The sequence below is a fragment of the Lynx rufus genome, unplaced genomic scaffold, assembly GCF_022079265.1.
Source record: "Lynx rufus isolate CCGP_SWC_20201006 ecotype Redwood Valley unplaced genomic scaffold, mLynRuf1.p SCAF_5, whole genome shotgun sequence".
Classification (NCBI taxonomy): Eukaryota; Metazoa; Chordata; class Mammalia; order Carnivora; family Felidae; genus Lynx; species Lynx rufus.
The window spans coordinates 22,420,699-22,444,341 of record NW_025814867.1 but is presented as its reverse complement, the minus strand read 5'-3'; the positions used below and the strand labels follow the sequence as shown (position 1 = coordinate 22,444,341).

Here is a 23,643-nt window from a genome sequence, read left to right as displayed (position 1 = left end):
TAGATGTTTACCAGCGCCTCCCCAGGTGGGGCTTGAACTCCACCCTCCCTCTCCTCCGGACTGTGTGGTGGCCGAGACCTCTACTCTGCCATTAACCTCCCGGTTGCTGTTTTGTCCTGAGTCTCCTGGAGCGCTGCCCTGTGCAGGCTCACGTTAGGCTCATGCCTCCAGGGCCACACTGAGGCAGTTACCTATTCTCTGGGATTTCACACCTCAAATCCCAGGTGGTTTGTTCACCTGAACTCCATCCTCTGTCTCCTTAGCCAGTAAGACTGCTCCTTTCTATTCTACTCTCTTCCACCTCACAATGAAATGGCAAATTCCCTCAAGAAGATACTTGGGTAAATGCAGAGCATGCACCTGTGTGTTCCTCTTTTCTCAGGGACCACAACCCTTCAAGTCTTCCCTCAGCGGATTGTTCTCCAGTGCTTTCAAACAGTTGTTTTGTGTATTTTGTCCAGCTTTACTTTTTACTAGAGTTCAATATAAGCAATTTCGTTAAGTCATAAGTATTGCTTCTTTTCAGAGGGTCCCTTGTCAGCTGCATTTTAAAGGCAAAGGGGAACTGAAGCTTACCTCCAAAACCCTTATTGCTTTGTTTTTCCTAATCATTTATCACTCAAAACTTCCCTCTGTCTGTCTCTCTCTCTCTGTATAGATTTTGGGATGCTATGCCTTCTGAAGGCTAGTTAAATTTATACCACCCTTCCCCATAATTCCATACCCTGGGGAAAAGTCTTCTGCTCTTTCTCAAGATACTACAACTTCTAGGCGAGTTCATATTCTGATGGTAACCCAAGAATTTGGATTCTTGCTTTGCTTTGCAACTCTGCTGTCAGACCAGTGTGAAACCCAGCCCCTTTCCTTACATGTTCACACAAATAAAAATATCGAATCCCACAGGATTTTTAGTGGGTTGAAGCCTCTGTGGAAGGTTGACCAGGGGGTTGTAGAGGAAGGAACATTTGCAGAAGGGAAATGCAAACGATATAAATGTAATGTGTCTATATATCCGTCGGCCCTTTCTTGCTGCTGTCATCACTTTTCTTGCTCTCTCTTCATCTCCAGATTCCCCATTATTGCTGATCCATATTAGTTTAACTCCCACTCTTTGGTTGTCTGTCACCTTTCTGATTTTGCCTTCTGGGTTCACCTTTTGCCCCTGTACCTACTACCCTGTTAGGTGACATGGAACATCTGGGTAAAGAGAAGACTGATGGTCAACCCATTTTGAATAAAGGCCATAAAAGCATTTTAAGAAATAGTCAAAATTTAGAAGGGGATATGGATGCAAGATATAACTCCTAGAACTATGATAAATGATGTAACTTTCGAATGACCGCTCATCCAGTTCTCATAGTAAAATTAATTGAAATCTGTAAAATACACTCTAAGTTTGTGAAAAGGCTAACTAGCATGGTTTGGACCTAATTATGCATTTTATGCACCCAGTGTTTTCTATATTTGCCTTATTTATATCTCCTGGATGGCTCCAATATGGACAGAGATTAATTTAGTTATTCCTGTCTATGCAGATTATGAGAAATTTGCTTCACTGCTTCTCATGGTAAACTCTATAAAATTGATTTTAGCACAGACTCAGGTATTGTTGGTTGTGAAATTTAGTGCCTTAATGTAAGAATTTTGAATTTGTGATGAAATGACGGACGTGTATCTAAAATATGTGCTTTCAAAAATTACTCACGCTAATGCACCGAAAATCAGGGCTCGATGGCTACATATAAAATACCTAAGTGCTTCTCACATGGTCCACATGAACTTGGTGGTGGCGTTGTGGTTGTGGAGCAACGAACCGCAGTGGTTGTTGAAAAAGGATGATACCTTCTTACTGAGGGGCTCATCGGTGATGAAACCTATTACGTTTTCAGTGTGTTTTTTCCTCAGTTTTTCATTATTGTCATGTAATCTGATCAGCATAAAAAAATGAAGTCTCTTCCTTCAGGCTTCCCGCCTCGTTAGGAAGGGGTATTTCCCCAGTTTCTTGAGGGTCAGTGATCTCGAGGTGAAGGTCTTCGAATGCCCATCTCCGATCCAGCACAACAGGTTACCCCAGAGTTCAGAGAAGGCTCCCGAGGCGGAGACAAGGGAGCCCGTGAGGAGCGTGTACTTTCAGCAGCTTCTTTCCACTCTGATGGGATCATACGTGGGTGGTTTGAGGTGCTGACCTATCATAGCTGCCTCAAGCCTCAATGTTATAACATCCTAGTTCCCCACAACTGACAAATACTCTCTGTATAGACCAAGAACCATGCTTAAATAGTGTAGTTATAAAACTGAATACTTCAAAGTCTCAAGTGACCCTCAAGTGAAACAAATGCATATATAGTCACAATTTGCTTCAGAAGTTCCAGAGTGGTCATAGGCAATAGTTAAGACATATATAAATAAACATAATGGAATGGAATAAATGGAATGGAATGAATTTAAGCCAAAAGTTTCCTGCTGATGGAAGGGTCAACTTTCCATCCCTGGGGGTTGCGGGCATGTGTGTGTGTGTGTGTGTGTGTGTGTGTGTGTAGGTATGGTAGGTGCGGAAGGATATCTGACCATGATAAATGAGAAGCGATATAATGAAAGTTTCTCTTGCCTCCGTTCTTACTTCCTCACCACTCTCTCACCTCAAGGCCGCAGAAGCAATCTTCTCAAATTATAAATTGGATCATGTCGTTCCATTGCTTAAAATATTTCAATGGATCCTCATGGACTATTAAGAAAATCCAGGCTCCCCACCATAACTTTGAAGATTCTAGGCATTCCAGCACTTGCCTGCCTTTCAGATTCATCCGATGGCATCTTGTGTCCAGCCTTACGCCCCAGCAAACTGGCCTGTTTTTCCTTCCTTTCATGGGCCAGGCTCCTGCCCGCCTCTTGGGGCCTTTACATTTGTTCTTTCTTCCTGCAATGGTATTCCTCTTGCCTTACCTGACCGACCACCTGCTCTGGAGTTTCCCTCTCCAGGTTATCCTCTGGCACAGAATCTTGTTGATCATTTTCATAGTAGTTAGCAAGATCTTAAGTTAGTTTAATATGTCTGTTTTCTTGTTCATGTTCACTTCTTCCTACCAGAATGTCTACTTTATGCAGGCGTTGTTTTATTCTATATCTCCAGTGCCTAAGTCAGAGCCTAATGTGGAATTGACATTTAATATATATTCAATGACTGAATGTGTGAACGTCAAAAGGTTTACTTTGCGACCTGGAACTTCTGTGAAATTTTGAGAAAATGAATAAAGTCCTAAAAGCGTCAACCAAGTAGCCAGTAAATGGAATTTAAAATGAAAAGTTAAGAGGGGCGCCTGGCTGGCTCAGTCTGTAGACCATATGACTCAATCTCAGGGCCATGAGTTCAAGCCCCACATTGGGCCTCGAGCTTACTTAAAAAATAAAACGGAACAAAAAGTTAAGGGAATTCAGAATTGTATTTCTAAGAAGTTACAAAGCCGAAGGAAGTATCAATAGTAAGATTTAAAAGAACAAATTGAAAGAATAGGTAAGTTGGAAATGGAATTTTTCGCCTCCCCCAAGTTCAAAGCAAGAGATTTTCAAAAGCCGTAGGACGAATTTAAGCCAAATAACAAGGAAAAACAAAACCCTTGCAGTATAGGTAATGTAATCCTCCAGGTGGGGTTTGGGATAGTAAGTTGTATTTAAATGAAAAAGGATTTGCCTTCAAATCTAAGCTAACACGTGCATTTTCTGTACAAATAGGTGGACTGTTATAACACTAATACCCCCAGAAAGTAGAGAATCAATACTTTTAACCATTAAATCACTCTGGACTGTTATTCAGCTCACATTTATTCCTTGGGGAATGAAGCTACAAACTTTTTGAGTGAAATGAATTTCACGTGGAAAATGCCAGGGTCTAGTAGAGCAGCTCATCTATTTTGTGAAATGCTTCATCAAAATCTAACACGTGGATCTGTTGCACTTCATGGGAAACTGTGATGTAGAGGGTCTCTGATGTGTGTGGTGGAATCTGGTCAAGTAACGCTCATGTTCCTTAGTTAGCATTAGTTTCAATGGCATCTGAATGTGAATTTATATTTCCATCTGGGTCTGGACCCCACGTCTTTCGTCTGCCAAGGTGAATCTTTATTTTGTTTAAAGTTCTCAGAAGACAGCCCCTGTCTTAAATACAAATAACATTGGAAAAAGCATCTAATTCCCAAGCATTATTGAGATGTGTCCACTGGACCTTCTCGTATGTAATTAAGCTGTACTGCATCCAGGAGGTTTGACTCTGTGCGTCCTCCCTTAGATACAAACAAGCCTGAATAGATCTTTCAAGTGAAGTCTGTGATTTGCCAACATCTCTTTCTTGCCGCCTATGTGACTATATTACAATTTAATTCGAGATTGTACTGAAAAAGGAGCTATTTCCAAAGGAGGGAGTTGGTTTAAATTTAGTCCCCATTTCAGACTGGAATAAGATTGGGCTGCTTGGAAGCAATTTTCTTAAAAATGATTTACCGAATAGTAATAATTTAAAAAATGCTATCTGACAGCCCAGCTACTTAGCTCCTCGAGAGTAGCCTGTGTGTAGGTGTGCATCTGCTAGCTCAGTCTTGTGTAATAAGAGAACATAATTAATTCTGCACCTTTTTGAGATAATTGTTCTTAGAAAATTGCATAATGAAGGGCTCACGTGTCATTTGATCGTGTCAGCTTTCCTTATCCTGGGAGCAAGACATGTTTTGTTTGTCAGTTGTGTATTTTAAAATACTCTCCCAACAAAAAATATCTTGTAGCCAAGTGTGTTACCCAGCATACACTTTCATGGCGCTTAAGATATGGTGTCAGATATGCCAGGAAAAGCTCAGTAAATAATGGCCTGGAAGTTTTACTTGCATCCAGTATGTTTTCTGTGTTCTGAAACTCTTCTCATACCATTCTCCCAATGGATTCAGAAGTTTTGGTGGCAAACATATTACCGTGATGGAAACGATTGTGTTTTGGGTGGTATCCCCAGAGCCCAGCCTTGTGTTTATGTTCATGACTTTCAGTAAATGAAGATTGCTGTTGAACTTATGGCACTTAGTGAACACCTTACTTGCTCTGATTGCAGCAAAAAGACCCGATGTCCTCTTTTTTTCTAAGTGATTACCCAGGCTCACTGCTTCGTTCCCTCCATTATTATCAGTCTTGTCCCCATCTGTTTCCCCCGAAAGATCTCAGGGTGGAATGGACTCCACGGGACTCCAAGTTTACATTCCTTTCCAACCTTGAAGTTCTCTTTCTCCTGCCTAGTCCCCTGCCTCAGAGAAATGAAAACTGAAAAAAGGTTACTCTTACCTCTTCTCAAACCACAGACTGATTCTTTTTTAAATTCTTATTTTAGGACAGAGCTAGTGTGGGGCATTGGCAAAAGGGCCAGCCTGAGAATTCTGGTAAGTTTTAGGGCAATTCAGAATAAGGACATTGACTGTAGGCAATAAAAACTCAACTTGAATCAATCACTAGAAGCAGAGATTTATTGTAAGTATTCCAAGTAGCTAATGGGATTAAATAAAATATACATACATACCTGCACACACCCACCCCCCCACACACACACACAGATGTGCACACACATCTGGATCTCAGAAATTCTTATAATCACATTATGATTTTCTCCACATCTCTTACTTTCCTTTTCCTCTCCATTTCTTTCTCCTTCAGTCATCATGCCCTCTTTCTTTATCCAAATGGCAAGAAATGGTCACAGGTAGCAACTCTTCAATTCGAGTGGGGAGCGGATTAAACTGGGACTCTCTTAGTTGATGCTAGATTCCTAAAAAAGAATGAGTGTTCAGCTCATGTCAAGTGCCTACCCAGGTTTCATCAGTTATTGTGTGTGGGAGTATTTGCGTGAGGCGTCAGGGATGGAAGGAGAGCACATTGAAGTAACATGGTGTTTTCCATGGCAACCCATGGACTGAAGAGTTGAGATAAGAAGGATCCAGAAAAATGGGGGGTGGCCAGAGGTAGTTGTTGGACAAATGAAGCAAAGTCAGTGATTGTATGAACTGTGGGTAATCACATCATTATAGGTTGTACAAACATATCTCAGCAATATTGTCTTAGAAGTCAAATCTTATTTAAACATAAATTAAAAATAAAAACAAGCAAAGAACACACAAAAGGCTTTAAAGGACCCGGAATGGGCTCTTGTTTCATCTCCTCTGGATTCTCTCCTGTGTAGCCATTTGTCAATCAAACAGCATGAGGCATACCCTGCAAAGAGATCAACCACAGTTTGAGGACATCTGGGTATTTCAACTTGTGTTTGCAAGTTGAACAGTGAGCATTTAGATTTTTAAGCTCTTTGGGGGAAGCAGGGGTTAGCTGAGTTGGGAAAGTCAGAGGATAAAAAGGCCACCTGCCATCCCATAAACAAGACCAAAAAGTGTTTCTTTCCCTACTTCCTTGGTTGCTCCCATCCTGCAGGGAGCAGCAGATGTTCAGCCTGTAATAAAACGTGTCAGATTTGCACACACACACACACACAGAGGCAGGACTGAACTTCCGCACATTCCTTGAAAATGAAAAGGTACCTAGGCTGCATCCACCAGGAATCCTCAACCCTGCCCCACTGTTACTCAGGATCCTCCGCACTGCATTTTGAACGGTTGTCTAAGCCATCTGTGGAAGTACAGAGTCTGCGCCTGAGTTCTCCGGTAGACTGTGGTCACGGAGCCCACCCTCATGACAAGGCTCTGTGACGTGAAGTTGATGTTGACACTGCTGATGGCATAATCACTCCTGTGAACCAAGTTGTAGGCTAAGCACTTTACGGACATTGCCTTACGTTACTCTCATAAAATTCTTGGACATAAGTTGCTGAGTGCATGTACTAGATAAGAAGACTAGTTAAAGATGAGAGAGGTAGAAACTGGCCCAGAGTCCTTCAGCAAGGAAGCAAGGGAGGCCAGGCACTGCAATTGCAGTCCCAAAACCACCTGAAGCCTAAACCCAATGGAAACTTAGTGTAAGCTGATCGATCAAAACAAAGGATATGTTTTTCCTCTGTCCCTTAATTCCATGAGCAGTGAATGCCAGCTCTATTTATTAATGGTGGATTCATGGGAAACATGTTTCCATAGGAAAATAAGATTTACACATAAGAGAAAATGAACCACAGAACTTTTCTATAATTCTTTGAACGGTACACTTTCTATTCGTGCATGTTCTTTCCATATGCTGTACTTTAATGAGAAAGCTTTTACAAAATAAATCATTAAAGGATTCAACCAAATTATAAGTGGAGAACTCAGTTGTATACATATAAGTTCTCTGAACCATGACTATGTTTATTTATCTTTGTAATCATTTTCCTTGTAAAACTCATGGTACAAAGTATGTGCTTGATGAATGCTTATTGGAATTTAATTCATTCACTCATATATATTTCCATATCCACAGAACAATAAAATGTTAGAATTGGAAGGGATCTTAAGTACCATCTATTAAAACTCAGTTCTTTCCTGTGATGACAAGTGACTTAAAGGGAGGGGAAAAGAAAATGTATTCATTCACAGAACGAAAAATCTAGTCATTGGTTAGGTATATAACTTAAGTGAATTGTATACCTAAATGTATTAGAATATTCCCTTTTGCACAAAGTAGACTCTTACTTTGGGATGAAGTCTTCTCTCAACCATTCTGAGTATGCGTTTCAAATAAGATTCAGTAAAAATATCAAAATGTATCTCATCAGGTTTTAATTTCTCTTGTCAGTTGCATATTTAGTAGCACATCTTCTGACCGAGAAAAGATGTTGATGTTTTTTAAGTATGTATTATGAGCAAGGGAGTATGTTTCCAATACCTCCTTTAATTTAAGTTTTAATCTTTGCATCACCCCTGAATCCTTGCTTAACAGATAAAGGAACCGGGCGTCCAAGCAGTGCACAGCCTGAGATTACAGTATTAGACTCTACCATAAATCAAAACATAATTCTCCTAAAAAGGGTTGGTCTCCTTTAGGCACCCTGACTTACAGCAGAAGCTATCCTGAATTTCCAGAATAACATTCACTTTAATCTTCTTAACCTTAATGCTATTACTTGTCATGTCTCATCAAAAACCCCCTGTGCCTGTTTCCGGAAAGATCTCTCATTAATAAGAGAAGGAGTAAGACAGCACAACTATTGTAGCTTGGCCATCCAACTTGTCCTTTCCCTTAGTATTTGTGCTGTCATGTGCTCCTAAATCCATCTATTTATTAAATAACCCCCTGGTCACCAACTAGCTCTGGGAGAATGTCTTCCCATTCAAGTACATGCTTTTCAGTCTTCTCTGCATATAATCATTCTTCATCCTTCCCTTGTTCCATGTTGGAAAGTAAATCTGAAGTTTCAGACGTGCACTTTCATTTCAGATGTACAAAATAGTTTTTCAACTCTTTTCAGACTCCATTTCATTGTTGTAAGAAGTTGGACGCCTTCTTAGCTGGGCATCTGGGTGGCTCAGTCGATTAAGTGTCCGACTCTTGATTTGACTCAGGTCTTGATCTTCTGGTTCATGGGTTTGAGCCCCACATCACACTCTATACTGATGGAGGTGTGGAGCCTGCTTGGGATTCGCTCCCTCTCTCTGTTTTCCCCTCCCCCCACCCCACACACACATTCATTCTCTCTCTCTCTAAAAATAAATAAACGTTAAAAAAAAAAGTTGGAGGCCTTCTTAGCAATTGAAACAAAATGTTCTCCATCCTTCCTTTATGTGCACATACACACAGTTATGGAGGAGGACTAAGAATATAGATGAAAGCAGCAATATTTTTAACATTTCTCAGTCAGTCTTCAAATATTTTACCAGTGTGTATGTTAGGATTTTTTGAAAACATAATTTTATTCTGTTTTTCTATTCAAGAACATTTGATCTCCTGGGTCTTGTTAGAATAATCCCGAATGTTTTACTACAGTATATATTTCACCGTGTGGGATCTTTCAAAGATCATCCTTGGGCACGTAAGACATCGCTTCAGTTAGCCCTTTAATCCCAAACCCAAACTCGACAGATACAACATCCAGTCAGTGGGTGGTATGATTAAAACTGCTCTAAATGAGCTAAGTTGGTAGAAATTAAATTAAAATTAAAAGCAAATTACAAAATCCTAGGATAAACATCTCTAATAACGCTTTTCCCATGAAGTTCCCCAAAAGGGTGTAGACAGCAGAGACGATGACATATGGTGGAGACAGTCTGCTTACACCGCGGCACAGACTGTGCTCGGCAGGCAGATCTGGAGACCTCCGGTCTCATCACATTGTAGGCATCTATTTGCTCACCATTTAAGCCCAGCATTCTGGGATGCCAAAAGAGTGGCGGCTTTGACTGAAGGAAACAGTAGCCAAGGAGTCCGAAATAGGAAGCAAACGAGATGCCAAGTGGGGGGGGGGTGCCTCAAGATTATGAATTGGAAGGCCAGCGTGTGGTACTCATGGTAACTCTAGGAGGGCAGAGGGATCCGTGGAGATACCGTTCTGTGAAATGAATTGGGGTTTAAAGGATTTGGTTCCCATGTCATGGAGGAAAATGATTAAGCAAAAATTCTTCGATGAACATCTGCAAGATGCTAAGCTTTTAGTGATGTGGTAATCCCACTTATATGTCCCACCCGGAAGATTAAGTTCTTTAAAAGCAGAGCATATGGTCACCGATCTGTTTCACTGCATTTTGCCAGGATTTGTAAACAGTCCCAAGTCTGACCAGGGCTAACGCATCATGGTTATATTCCAGGTTGTACTGTTTATATATTTTTTTCTCTTATCAATCACACTTTCATCTTGACAGGACAGAATGTTAGCATTGTATTTGAGGAAAAAAAGCAAAAAACCCAAACAGCATTCTGTCAAAAAGAACCCACGAATGCTAGGTATCAGACTCAATACACATAGAAGTTGTATGACTTGGAACAAGTTGCCTCCAGTTGCTCATCCCTGGCCTGGATGATCACTAAGAAACCATCAGTTGAGTCAGGCTAAATGCTGTAACAAATAACGCCAAGTTTCCGTGACTTAATACGATAAGTAGAATAAATGGGTTATGCAGTAAAGCTCATTCATATCCGTGTACAGGTGGCAGCTTCTCACTTGATGACTCGGGCAGCCAGTCTTCCTCTATTGGGTGGCCCCATCACCCCCCCCTCCCAGGCCTCAGAGTCATCTGGAACTCAGAGTCCTTCACTAGGCTTTTTGTATCCAGCCAGCCAATCAGTTTAAGAGACAGAGAATAGAGGCTGCCCTTGTATGACTCAGGGGCCAGACCCACAAATGACATGGATCTCTTCTGCTCACACTCCATTGGCCAGAATGAGTCACGTGGTCCACCCTAAGTGCAAGCAGTCTGGGAAATCCCATCAAGTGGTGCGACTAACAGGATGCATAAGTCCTGGTGAACAGTTAACCGGCTGGTGAACAACTCACCAGTCTGAGCCATAGGCCCTTCTAGTATTACCTTATAATTGTTATTTTTCTTGAGAGACAGAAAGCGTAAGCAGGGAGGGGCAGAGAGATAGGGAGAGAGAGAAAATCTTAAGCAGGCCCCATGCTCAGCACAGAGCCTGATGCAGGGCTTGATCTTACAACTATGAGATCATGACCTGAGCTGAAATCAAAAGTCAGCTGATTAGCCCACTGAGTCACCCAGGCTCCCCTCCATTATTTTTTTATTCCAAATTTGTTGATAAATAGGGGGGTATTCATACCTTAAAATTTTCTTCAATTTTTCTAAATAAATAATAATTAAAGACTCAATTTACCAGTAATTCTGTGGTAATGTTACCGTGGTAATGTTTAATGTTACTTCTCCAAGGAAAAGTTAATGTTTATTTAGAGATTCTGAACAAGGGACGAGGTGGCTCAGTCAGTTAAACATCCGACTCCTGGTTTCAGCTCAGGTCATGATCTCACGGTTCGGGACATCAAGCCCCGCATCAGGGTCCACACTGACAGCGCAGAGCCTGCTTGGAATTCTCTCTCTCCCTCTCTCTCTCTGCCCCTTCCCCACTAGTGCTCATGCGTGCACCCATGTTCTCTGTCTCTCAAACTAAAGAAACATTAAAAAAAATAGAAATTCTGAATTAATTAGCAGAAAGGGAACGGTGACCAGAGGAGAGGCTTAAAGGCAATGATTTAGAGCCAGTTTCAAGTAAAAGTTACACCTCTTAAAGACCTAATGGAAACTAATAGGAAATATATGACTCCTACTGTGGGACTGCAAATGACTTGTTTTTCTTTTCCCCACTCTCCGCTCCCCGCCTTGCCCTGCCCATCCTCCAAGTGACCTATTTTGGAAGCATCTTTATTACCTAAAAGTAATATGTCTTTACAGTACAACCAAGGCCAGAATTGTTCCTTCAAAGAATCCCACATGCCAGTTTCCCGCCATCCCCAAAGACACGACTTAACAAGCACAGCCTGATCCAGGAGATTAGAAACTTGAAGGACCAGAATTGTGCAAATTTGTGTAAATAACTGTGAAAGCATCATCTTCCAGTAAAGTCACTGGTGCATATTTTGCAATCATGGACACAATCACCTTAAAACGTGGAGAGGAAAGTTTGTTCTTTTTTTTTTTTTTTTAATTTCTTATTTTAGAGAGAGAGGGAAAGCACGAGTGAAGGGAGAAGGAGAGAGAATCCCAAGCAGGCTCCATGCTCAGTGCAGAGTCTGACATGGGGCTTGATCCCATGACCCTGGGATCATGACCTGAGCCAAAATCAAGAGTCAGATGCCCAACTGACTGAGCTACACAGGCACCCCATGTTCTGAAGAGACTTATATGTATAGGTTTCATGTAGGTAAGTAAAAGAATGATGTCTTTGTATGAACCCATAAGTAACTGACTTAGCTCAAAGTTTAGAATGCCCTGCTCTAAGAAGTCATGCCCATTCTAAATGGATATGCTTTATTCAGTGTTCACATGTTTATGCAGAGCGGTTACACAGTGGATACCACTGTGATTTCACACAAACTTGGACATGGCTACTCTGTGACTAGGTTGCCACATGATAGCCCTAAAATCTTGTCCACACGGTGTAATTTCAGGAAAAGGGCCACCGTCTCATCTCCCCACGAATCTCTCCGCTAAGTCCCTCACTGTTTATTCTAACAGGTTAAGGAAAAGTCTATCCTATGATGAAAGCTCAGGCTCAAAATACAAATTTACATAAGAAAAAAATAAAAAAAGACATACCACTGTATAAATAACTGGGGAATGATTTCTTCACAGACTTTGGATGACAGTGTGGTTAGGAGAGAGACCCAGAGAAGGAAACAAGATGTATCAGGCATATTTGATCTATGACAATTATTGTTCTGGGGACTTCCCTGAGCACCACTAGCGGAGACAAAATACCAAATCAGACACATTTCTTCCTAAATTTCAGTGGTTTGTATGCCTACTGTGAATTCTCACGAAGACTTGTTTTCAGTCAATATATAATTGATCAGTAATATCTTCCTTACAGTGCTCCACACATCACCTTTTTTTTTTTTTTTTTATATTTACTTTTGAGAGAGAGATAGAGTGCGAGCAGGGGAAAGGCAGAGGGAGAGACACAGAATCCGAAGCAGGCTCCTGGCTCTGAGCTGTCAGCACAGAGCCTAATGTGGGGCTCAAACCCACGAACTACAAGATCATGACATGAGCCGAAGCCGGAAGCTTCATTGACTGAGCCACCCAGGCCACACATCACCTTTGAGTACCACAAAACCATAACCTAAGTTCAGCCCTGATCTACTAACTGTGAGACTTTCTTCTTCACCTAGAAATTGTTGACTATTCAGCAAAAGTGTAAATGCTCTGAAACACAGTATTCTTCATGCTTACGTTTCAAAGAGTGCTTTAATTAAGAAAGACATGCATTTGGTCATTCAGAAGCTGCCCTCTATCACGGTCCTTTATAGTCCTCTTATTTTCTCTGGCTAAGTGAGCTTAACCAAGTCACTGTGGTTCGAATAAGCAGAGTAGCTCATCTCGGTTTGCTGCGACAAACACTGTTTTCATCATATAGGGCCGGTCACCTTTTTTGTTACAGTGTATAATTGACAGTGAGCTTCCTAGGTAGCAAATTAGGCATTTCGCATTAGCTTTAGAAGTGCCGTCAGGAGTTATGATGTGAAAACTTCTCATGCCAAATTGAGCATCTTCCTTCACCGACCTGGTTTGGAACCAAAGTACTCAGCGTGTATCCGGAAAATCTTATGAAACCAGCTATTGTGTTTCCTTACAATTACATAGTAGCTGATTTTACAAGCTAACCAGGAGCCATTGTACCCTAATCAGAAGCAGGTCCTTGGGGGGCACGGAATCTCAGTTCAATATAATGAGTTTCGACTGCACATTCTTTTAGCACTGATTAACTGCTGAACTCCCAAATCATGGAGTTGGTACAGAGCTAGCTCCTTAAGCCTGGAATCATTAAAACTCTATGTCAGTGCTGAGAAATTTTGAGTTTTCTTCACATAATGGTGTGTATTTTCCCCCTCTGTCTTTCTAGAATGATGTGAACCACATATTAATAAAAAACTCTCTCTCCCTCAAAAATCATCCTGCATTTTCCAAGTTCTTACATAAGTATTGGAGACTCTTCGGGTTTTCTTTTAATTCCAAAGCCTTGTAATTCATACATTTGAATTTAGAATTTAGAGATAGGAAGTTAAAATTGTGCTTGAGTCAATTTGCATATATTATCAATGTCTTCACTGTATTCATACCTATGGACAATTTGAAAGTGCCTTATTTTATTTAAGTGAAGCAGATAAAAGGGTTGGGAGAGAAAAGAACAGAATACCAAGTTATTACTTTATGTAAAGTATGGTACCTAGTGCCGTACAAAGAAGAGCTTTGTGGCCTGGGATGACAGGTCTCTGCTGGGAGATCCATTTGGGGGGAAACTCAGGTTTAACAAGTTCATGGTCTCTTTATTATATATCTACATATCTGTTAGTTTCAGTTGGACGAACTCATCTGTGTGAATGTTTGGATATCCATAGCTAAAAATGCTCTATTTCCCATTCACCGAATTCAAAGAAAACTTTTCTTCATAATCACTATGCCAATAATAATATAACTGACATTTGTTAACAGGAATTTAATTACTCTTTATGCCAGGCACTGGACCAAGTACTTAGCAAGTGCAACGGTGTGAGGGCTCTTTTCACCATAAGCTTTACGTGAGAATTCCTTGTGTACCATGAAGTCCAAGTGGTAAGAGACTTACACTGCCCAGCAGCCTCCAAATGCTTTCTCTTTCTCCAGAAACAAGAGGGCTGGATGGCACGGACCACCCAGAGGTCAGCTCTGGCAGGAATGTTGGGCTTTATGGCCAGAAGGAAGCAGGAAGGGAAGAGTGAGCAGAAGGGATCCAGGGTTTTAGTGAAAGAACTGAGAGAGAGGCACCTTTGTTGTTGCTAGTGGAATGGAAAGGGAGGGGTGATTTTAAAAAGTCTTACTGTAGTTCATCAATACACGTATCACCTTTAAGGTTCCTGCAAGCACACTAAAGATTAGAATTATTTTTAAATTGCAGCTTGACTCTTGAACAACACAGGTTTGAACTGCACAGATCCACTTATATGTATTTTTTGTACATACAAAATCCACTGTATTTTTTGTAAATACAGTACTGTAAGTGCATATTCTCTTTCTTATGATTTTCTTAATAATATTTTCTTTTCTCTAGCTTATTTTCTTGTAAGAATATGGTATATGATACTGTATAACATACACAATATGTGTTAATCAACTGTTTATGTATTTGTAAGGCTTCTGGTCAATAGTAGGCTATTAGTAGTTAACTTTGGGGCCAGTCCAAAGTTATATACAATTTTCCACTGAGGGGGTCCACTGACCCTTGAACAACACCCAGTGCTGTTCAAGGGCCATCAGTACTTTTGGTTGCTATACATGTATCTTAGTGTGACACAATGCCACCCAGATGTGGCCAACTGGGTCTTGAAAACTTGTTCAGTTTACATATATATATCTCATTTAATTCTCAGAACAACTTTAAATATTATTATCATTTTTTAGAGGAAGAATGAGAAATAAAATTCTTTTGGGTTAAGCCATTAAAAGTCAGCAAAGTATTTGTTCCTTCAGCCTTACCTATTTTATCCCGATTAATGTGCTTCCCAAAGTTGCATAGCTAATGAGTAAAAAGACTAGGAAAATCCCAGCTCTTAACCACTATGCTATCATAGCTCCGAAATGGGTCCTATCACCCCTGACACATAGACCTTTTACCATAACACACAGCAATGAAGAGGTTTTTCTGGTGCTTCTTATACAATAGGCTCAATAATTGAACTCTACAGTGCTAGCAGTCAATAAACACTCAATTCGAGTCTTGGTTACTTGACTTGTGCTTTCTGCATCAGAAGTGATAGTATTTACTTAGGGGAGAAGAATTCCCCTCTAAATCTTAATAGTTTGTCTCGACCTCAAGGCTCAGGATGAAATTGGAAAAGTTCAAAATCATCAGTTTTTCCATTATAATCTCATTTCTGTTTCTCAGTTACACAACAAGCAAAGGAAACATATTAGCCACTGTTTACCCACTTAGGGTTTCACACCAGCTTCAAAAATTTCTTCTGTAGATTAGATGGTAGTGAACTCCCAAGCCTTTTTTTAGTTGAAAATGAATGCCCCCTTATTCAAAGCCTGTCTTTTCTCCAGAGCTTTCCAGTTCCTCTTTCTGTCTTCTTCCTGCCATTGGTGGCATTCATGACTTCTTGGTACCTCCACTTGAGTCTACAAGAGAAAGAAGCAGATCAGAAATAAAAAGGAGACCTACTGATGTGCTACGTGCCCATATCATATGACAATTACTTATGGCTTTATAAGAATGGGCATTTTAACTATGAAAGTTACGGAGTTCCATGTGACTGTCCTTCATTCATGCTCTATTCATCCCAAACAGCCACCAGTACTGGTAATGTTGCCATCCAGAGAACAAGAGAAAACGTGTGAGGATTCCTTTTTCTGAATGAGGACACATGTTCCTTCAATCTTCTTTGTGACTTAATCAATGTGGCATTATTAACAAAGCAGAGAATACCATGAATCACTCAGAAAGAAGAGCCTTGTAATTCACATCTCATTTCCCAGTTGAGCAATCAGCTGTAGGTAACAGTCCTACCAGAACACTTGAGTGTCTTAGAAGATTCCCGAGTTGAGAGGACAGTTTCAGACTCACATGGGGGCTTATAATTCTGACCTGCAAACCAAGTAAACCAGGAGAATGCCTCCCTTGGGCCACTGGGCCACTGGGTTACAGTTTAGGATTCCTAGGCCTCTGTAGTGGGTTCCATTCGCATTTGCTTCCTTCCTACCTCGTACCAGTCGACGTCTTGGTGGTCCAGTCTCTGGAAAAGATCTTGAGAGTAAGGAAAGCTTATTGATAATTCCTCTACTGAAAAACTACTGAGAAAACACTCAGCTTCTGAGGGTGGGGCATTAGCATCCAGTGAAGGCTGGGCCCCAAACTTCATTGTCATGGTACCATGTGTCAGAATTCAGAGACACTTTAATCAGTGGGTAGACATAGATGAAAGAAATCAAAAAGCTTCCCTCTCAGCTAAAAGAAAGTCCTAACAGCAGGAAGATTTACTACTGAGGAACTTAGGAACTTAAGGAAAAGGTAAGCTGGATGGCCAAGGTAGCATATCTTCATTCAGCAAAATAGACAACATTAAAGAACACAATGGCATTTTTCACATCTAAAACCACCATTAATTTTAGCATGTTTGATTTCCATTTGCAATTCAAGCTCAATAGTATAATTTTGAGGCCTTCCTTACGCTTTGTTTTTCTTTTAAAGACGATTGCGAATTTGTTTTGCTTTTTCATAGCAGATTGTCTGAGTAATAAGAGACTTTTTTCCTCCTTATGGTTCTCCATACCAAGGAGCGGTGTTTTTCGATGTTAAGAGTCTTCTCTCTTTGTTCCCACTGGACTTATAGAGTGATAGAGTAAGTTAAGTGGTTAGGACAGGGGAATAAAAGAAGAGAAGCTATGCAGAAACTTTTTAAACCAACTCCACATCACTGAGAATGTGTTTCTTTCCTAGTCTACAAGATTATAAAGCTTTACTTTCATTCATGATAATGTTTTGCCAAGACATGTCCTAGGTCCTTCTTGCTCACACTTGGCTTCTTCTGTCCTGGCAAAGTGAAGATACAATTCTAGGGTCTGAGTGGGCTGACCGTCAGCCTTGACTTCATCGCAGGACTCCATTCCTTGTTTTATGTCTGATTTACAACATTTTACCATCCCAACCTCTGTTCCTTCAGTCTTTTTATTTTTTAATCATCCCCATTAGAGATTACCAGCTGTTCTCCTCCTGTCTGAAAGTTCATGTGGGAGGGACTCAAATTGGAGAAAACTGTCTTCCTCAAAACTTTCAAAACCTTTGAGTCTTCCAGTTACCGGAACAAGAAAAGGAGATCAATAAACATTATTTATTCAAAGGTTTGTATCTGTGCATTTTTTTCCCTTGGGATAGAATGACTAGACTTCATTTTCTTTCCGGAGAGATCTATAACCCAGAAAAGGCTAACGAGGTGCTTGGGTAACTTAGTATCACAAGATTTGGGGCCTGCTTTGTGGCAGTCATCAAACCTTGTGCTACATTCAGTTCCACCGTATGTGAGGCATTTAGTCTTTCAGCTCAGGTAACAGCGTGAACTGCCGGGGAGGCACCTGAGACAGCTTGGGATTCTGCGTTAGGTACACCAAGAGTCAGGGCACCTGGCGTCTGGTAGGTTCTGCCAGAGCTCTAACCTGATGCGTGAACTGGGCAAGTCACTTCATCTTCCTGGACAGCCACTTCACTTCACATGTCTAGGTGGGGAGTTGGACTAACTCAGTGGTTTCAGCCCTGAGCCAAAGACCCGGCCCCACCTACCACCAACTGGAAGAGACTCTCTGGAGTTGGTGCTCTGGAATCTGATTTATTTAGGAATCCTTCTCAAGCATTCTACTGTCTGCCAGGTTACAAACCATTGTAGCAGCCACTCTTTAGGGTGACTTCTGGCTTTAAAACACTGGCTTTCCATTAAACTAATATTCTCCGCAATTGGCAGAATCTGGATGGGTGTGAAAGGTTAGTCAGTAGAACTAATATATCATAGAACTCTTTTCAAATGCATGTGATTCAAATGCTGTACGCAAATGAAATAACTGCATTCAGAGAGCCTATCACAGCAGTGCTGGTTATATGATGTATACTTGTTACCTCATAGGATTACAGTAAAAATTAATGGACATGATGGCTGTGAGCATTTGTCAGGGTGCCTGTCACAGAGTGAACACTTAATGAATTCATCGGTGATAGGATAATAATAGCAGTGACGTCAGTTATGAGATCTTGCTACTCAGCGTGTGTCTCGTGGGCCAGTAACATCAGCGTTGCCTGGGAGTTCCTTAGAAATACAGTCTCGAGCCTCACTCCGGACTTCCTGAACCGAAACCTGCGTTTGATAGTGAAATCCCCAGGTGATTTTGTGTGCACAGTAAAGTCTGAGAAGCACTGACGTAGACAAATAAACTTGGGACTCAGCAACTTTCCAGAGCTCACACTACTAGTAAACCAGAGAACTAGGAGTTTTTCTTACACCTCAGATGGCATCTCTGAGCTGGAGATGTTCAGGCTTCCTGAGTCCCACTGAGACGTTCTTTCTCTCATCCAGGCTGTAACTGTCTACCACCGTAGCAACAGCACTGTAATTTTATTTTTCACATTTTTAATTATTCAGCTGTTTTATTTGTCACCACTCAGGGAATTATTACAAAACTTATGTCTACAATGCTTCTGATCAATGCATATTTAGGCAACTAAGCAGATGTAGAATGGGTTGACTTCTTTGGTAATATTAAACATTGATGAAACATATATTTGCACAGCAATAATGATGCCGGCATTTGTATAAATAATAACACATCTATTTCCCTAATCATCTAGGGGGAAAAAAACCACAGTGAGAGTTGACAGAATTACTAAATATGTCTCACTTACTAGGCAGATCATTTTTGAGTGTACAAGTGTTTTTTCATGTGAATAAAATTATGCTAATTTATAGCATCTATTACCACTTTCAGATGAAGGAAGTGTATTTGAGCAGAAAACAGTGTGGATGAGACCTGAAGCATGTTTCCAAGATATATCATAAGTTCCAAAGCTTCTGTGTCCATCATGGAAAGCTGCGTGTTTTGTGATGGACTTCTCCACAGTCCTGTAGTTTGATTTTATGTAAGATGTATTCTGAAACCCAGCTTAAGTGATTCTACAATACATATTGTTTTTCACATTTTAGCATCTCTGAAATTGAGATTTGTCTTATAATTGATGGGCATGTCACAATTTGTTTAGCAGCATCTTGTTTCTTTTTACAATTGATGGGATTTAAATTCAATCAAATAGGAGATCAGGACTCCCCGGTGAACTTAATCCTAGTCCACAAGGAGCCTGATGGTGAGGAAAGACATGGGATAGAAAGGAGACATCACCCCCACCTGTATTCAAATAAGAAAGGGAGGTGGGTAACTACAAAGAAATGGATTTAATAAGAAAAGATTCCATGGGTTTCCGTTTTCACAGAGCCAGAGAGAAAAGTCATAGAATCGGCAAGAATATAGCAGAAAGGCAGGAAAGAGGGAAAAGGGAGATGGAAAACAAAAGGGGAGCAAATAAAGCATCAAGATGGAAAATATAACCAACACAGCCACTATTTCGATCATTATTTCCTAGGTGTTACATTCAATTTGCTCCTTCCTTTTCTTAGTTCACACACTGGTCAGTAGAGCTCCTACAGGCTGGGATGAGGAAGGCAGTTTCTGCCTCTTTTAGGAGGTATTTTTTCCTTCTCTGGCCTACCCAAGCGGATTAATCGCCCCCACATGGTCTCTCCCCTGCTTCCTACATTTTACTCAGTCCCAAAGCACCTGGGAAGGTTTAAATGATTGTTACAACTTCTATTTGTTTGTTTGTTCTTTCAGGTGATATCAAGATTATCGAACAAATCTACGGTCTCACAGGTATGGCTTTTGCCAAAGAACAGAATCTTTATCTAAAATCTGTAGGATTTCCTGTAAATCTGTCTCCCACTTCAGGGTTTTATGTATTTATTTTCTACTTTCCCTAAAATGCTTCCCACTGAAATGTATTGACTGACTTTCTGGAGTTTGGAGCAGAGAAGTATTGAAAGTCATCTATTTAAGGGTTTTATTGTTGTTGAAAAGCAGTCGTCACCAGAACCTGGCAAAAGTAGAAAAATCCCGAGGAATTGACTTCGGAAGTACATTTGTTATGTTTAAAGTTAATAATCAAATGTTTTCTTGTAAGCTTCCGATGATGGTACAACATGGTTATCCATAGTATAAAAAAAAAATGTCTCAGATATTCTGGAAGGGGTTTCACTTGAGCTCTTAAGATAATCCCAACTTTTTAGAATCCTCCAATTTCACAGAAAACTTTCCCAAGAAACAGTGATTTATCAGATTTATTACCTAGACTTTTACTACCAATGATACTGTGACAGGAACCTAGAAATAGCTCCCTTTTTTGCTCTGTATTCTCCTTGAAGCAGAACCCAACACCTTTCACACACGTGTGTACACACAGACACGTGTACATACAGAGAAACACCAATCCAATCCTATAACACACGTAAAAGACATTGATAATTTACTGAAGATAGCTGGGGCACAGACAGGGTTTACTTTTAATACTATTGGGAAACTTCTTAAAAGCCCTTAAAACATCTCAGAGCATTCAACTGAGTTTCTCTCTGGCACTAGTTGTCTTCTTTCTCATCTCTACAAAATCCCTCCTCAGGAGCTGGCAAAATGGCCATTATGTTTCAACTCTTCTCAACAGGCAGCCTTTCCTCACTACTTTACCCCCTTTTCCCCAACCACTCCTATATTCTCTTTCTCATGAGAAATCCTGCCTTCCTTTGGATTTTCCAATTTGAATTCCTCACTCCTTCATAGCACAGTGAAAATGAACATCCCTGCTAAGAACACAACATCTGTAACTTTCAAAAAAAAATCTTCTGTATAATTTAGGCTTCAGCATCAAAATCACCAGCATAACAGCTTCAAGGCAAAAGATATTTATTTCTCTCTCGTGAACAAGGCCAGAGGTGGGTGACATAACTGTGTCAACAGGGTCCTGAGCTTTCTTCTTTTGGTTTCATTATCCTCAACACATGGTTTCCTTTTTTAAGACCTCCTCATTCTCTAAGATGGCTGCTAGAGATCTATCCATTGTATCGGTATTCCAGACTAGAAACTAAAAAAACAAAACAAAACAAAACAAAAACACTGAAGGGTAGGATAGAGGCTTCCCTCTTTCCAGAAGTCTTCCTGTAAGTTCCTTTTAACCTGTCCACTTGCCTGCTATCACCTCAGAACTTAACTTCATGGCCAAACCAAGAGGCAAAGGAAGCTGAGAAAGGTGATCTTTGGGCAAGGTACATTCCTAAGAATTCTGTTAACTAGCAAAGAAGGGGAGATTATATAAAAAGGGGTAACCAGCACTCTGTGTAGAATCTGCCCTGAGGCAAATGTTTCCATTTTCTTCACTATCATCATCATCATCATCATCATCATCACGAGGGCAAGCATCTATTTTAAGTACTTTCAGTGCACACTGCTAAGTGTTTTAACTTCCATTATCTAATATCTATATCCTCATACCATTCCCAATTTACAGATGAGGAAAACAAGGATTTAAATGATTTAAATGATGTTACTTGACCACCATTGCAGGTAGAAGTCTCCAGACTTCTAGGACTGTGTGACCGAAAGTTCACGCATTCAACCATTAGACTTTATTCTGTTTCCCCTGTAGTCATGGCAGGTTTGACTGAATCTAGTCCACTGTGCGTTTGAAATGGCTATCCCATAGAATGTCATGAGCTAAATTAGAGATTCCTTTGACTATGGGGAAAAGAACATCATTGCCCTCGTGGAAGCATCTGTTGGGAGGAAATGAAGAAGGGGTGGGTCAGAAGACAAGGAAGAAATCTGTGGTTGAAATGTATGGCAGTGTATACATGGATGAATCCAGCTGCACGAGGGAAGCAAGCATTTCTGTATGGATAGCCCGAGGAAAGGAGCTGGAACTCCTGTATGGGCGTTGCATGTGGGGCTGGGTGTTTAATAATCTAATAAATTTGGGTCCTGTCTGTAATAATGGTAGGGGGAATAATTAATTCTTGGTGTAGGTAATGTTGGCTGCCTTGATCACAAGTGTCAGTATTTAAGCAACTTGCCCCAAGTGCCAAGTCTCCATGATAAAATGGAAGTTTGAAATCCGAACAAACTTGTAGAAGTACAAACACTATAGATTATTAGAGAATTACATCAGGACCAGCGGAGCCTCCTTGAACCAAAGGAATGATTAAACTGCCAATGGAAATGTAAACAGAAGTTCAGTTAAAGAATTCACTCATTGTTCTTCATTTCTTTGATAAGTTTGCCCCGTGTGTCTTTAACTGGGTGAGCTAATTTCTCTATTCTACAGTGCTACTAAACAGTTTCATGAGTAAACTATTTTGCTTAGCTTGGCCAGTTTTAAACTGGATGGGCTGTTGCCTGTTAAAGTCACCACACGTTCAAGTTCATTTTTTGTTGTTGTATGTATCATTATAATGGTTACAGGAAAATCAATAGATACCGATAAACCAACTGTTTATTAATATGAAGTAATAACCATGACAGCTCATGAGATTTAAATAGCACACTTAGATCTTTTCAGCTTATGACCTTATTTCTATTAGAAATTATTGATGAGCAAGTAGAAACAATTGTATCCTCAAAAGAAAATGAGGCACCAAAAAAAAAAAAAAATGAATTGAGCCTTTGGAGCAGAGAAGCCATGTCTGGGGCAGAGCAAGAAACACCCACTCTTCTAGTGACTCCATTGAGGGCCACTAGCTTAGCCTTTGCTGTTCTCTCTGCCCTGCCCCATCATCATTATCTTCGTTGTCTTTATCCAACCTCTCCCTCACTTCTTCTTAGTCTAAAAGGTTGAATGACTCCAGTCAAGGGTCCAAGATGGGTTTTTTTTTCTTCCAAAATTTTATTTAAATTCCAGTTGGTTAACATATAGTGTGGTATTGGTTTCAGGAGTAGAATTCAGGGATTCATCACTTACATACAATACCCAGTGCTCATCTCAACAAGTGCCCTCCTTAATGCCCATCACCTATTTAGCCTGTCACCCCACACACCTCCCCTCCAGCAACCCTCATTTTGTTCTCTATAGTTAAGAGACTCGTATGGTTTGCCTTCTCTCTGTTTTTATCTTATTTTGTTTTTCCTTCCCTTCTCCTCTGTTCATCTGTTTTGTTTCTTAAATTCCACATATAGGTGAAACCATATGGTATTTGTCCTTTGTCTTTCTCTGACTTATTTTGCTTAGCGTAATACACTCTAGTTCCATCCTAAAAATAGAACCACCCTACAGTCTAACAATTGCATGACTAAATATTTATCTAAAGGATACAAACCCCAGATAAGAAGGGGCACGTGCACCCCAATGTTTATAGCAGCATTATCAACAATAGCCAAATTATGGAAAGAGCCCAAATGTCCATATACTGATGAATGGATACAGAAGATG

The 23,643-nt window shown here is 40.4% G+C and overlaps 1 protein-coding gene across 1 annotated transcript in view; it reads left to right on the top strand.

The window, feature by feature from the left end:
• Window positions 1-23,643, top strand: part of KCNH8 (potassium voltage-gated channel subfamily H member 8) — a 356,045-nt gene that overhangs the window by 304,497 nt on the left and 27,905 nt on the right. The window contains exon 12 of the mRNA XM_047100054.1: window positions 20,010-20,048. Within this exon, the coding sequence (XP_046956010.1) occupies window positions 20,010-20,048 (39 nt within the window). The remainder of the gene's footprint in view (window positions 1-20,009; window positions 20,049-23,643) is intronic.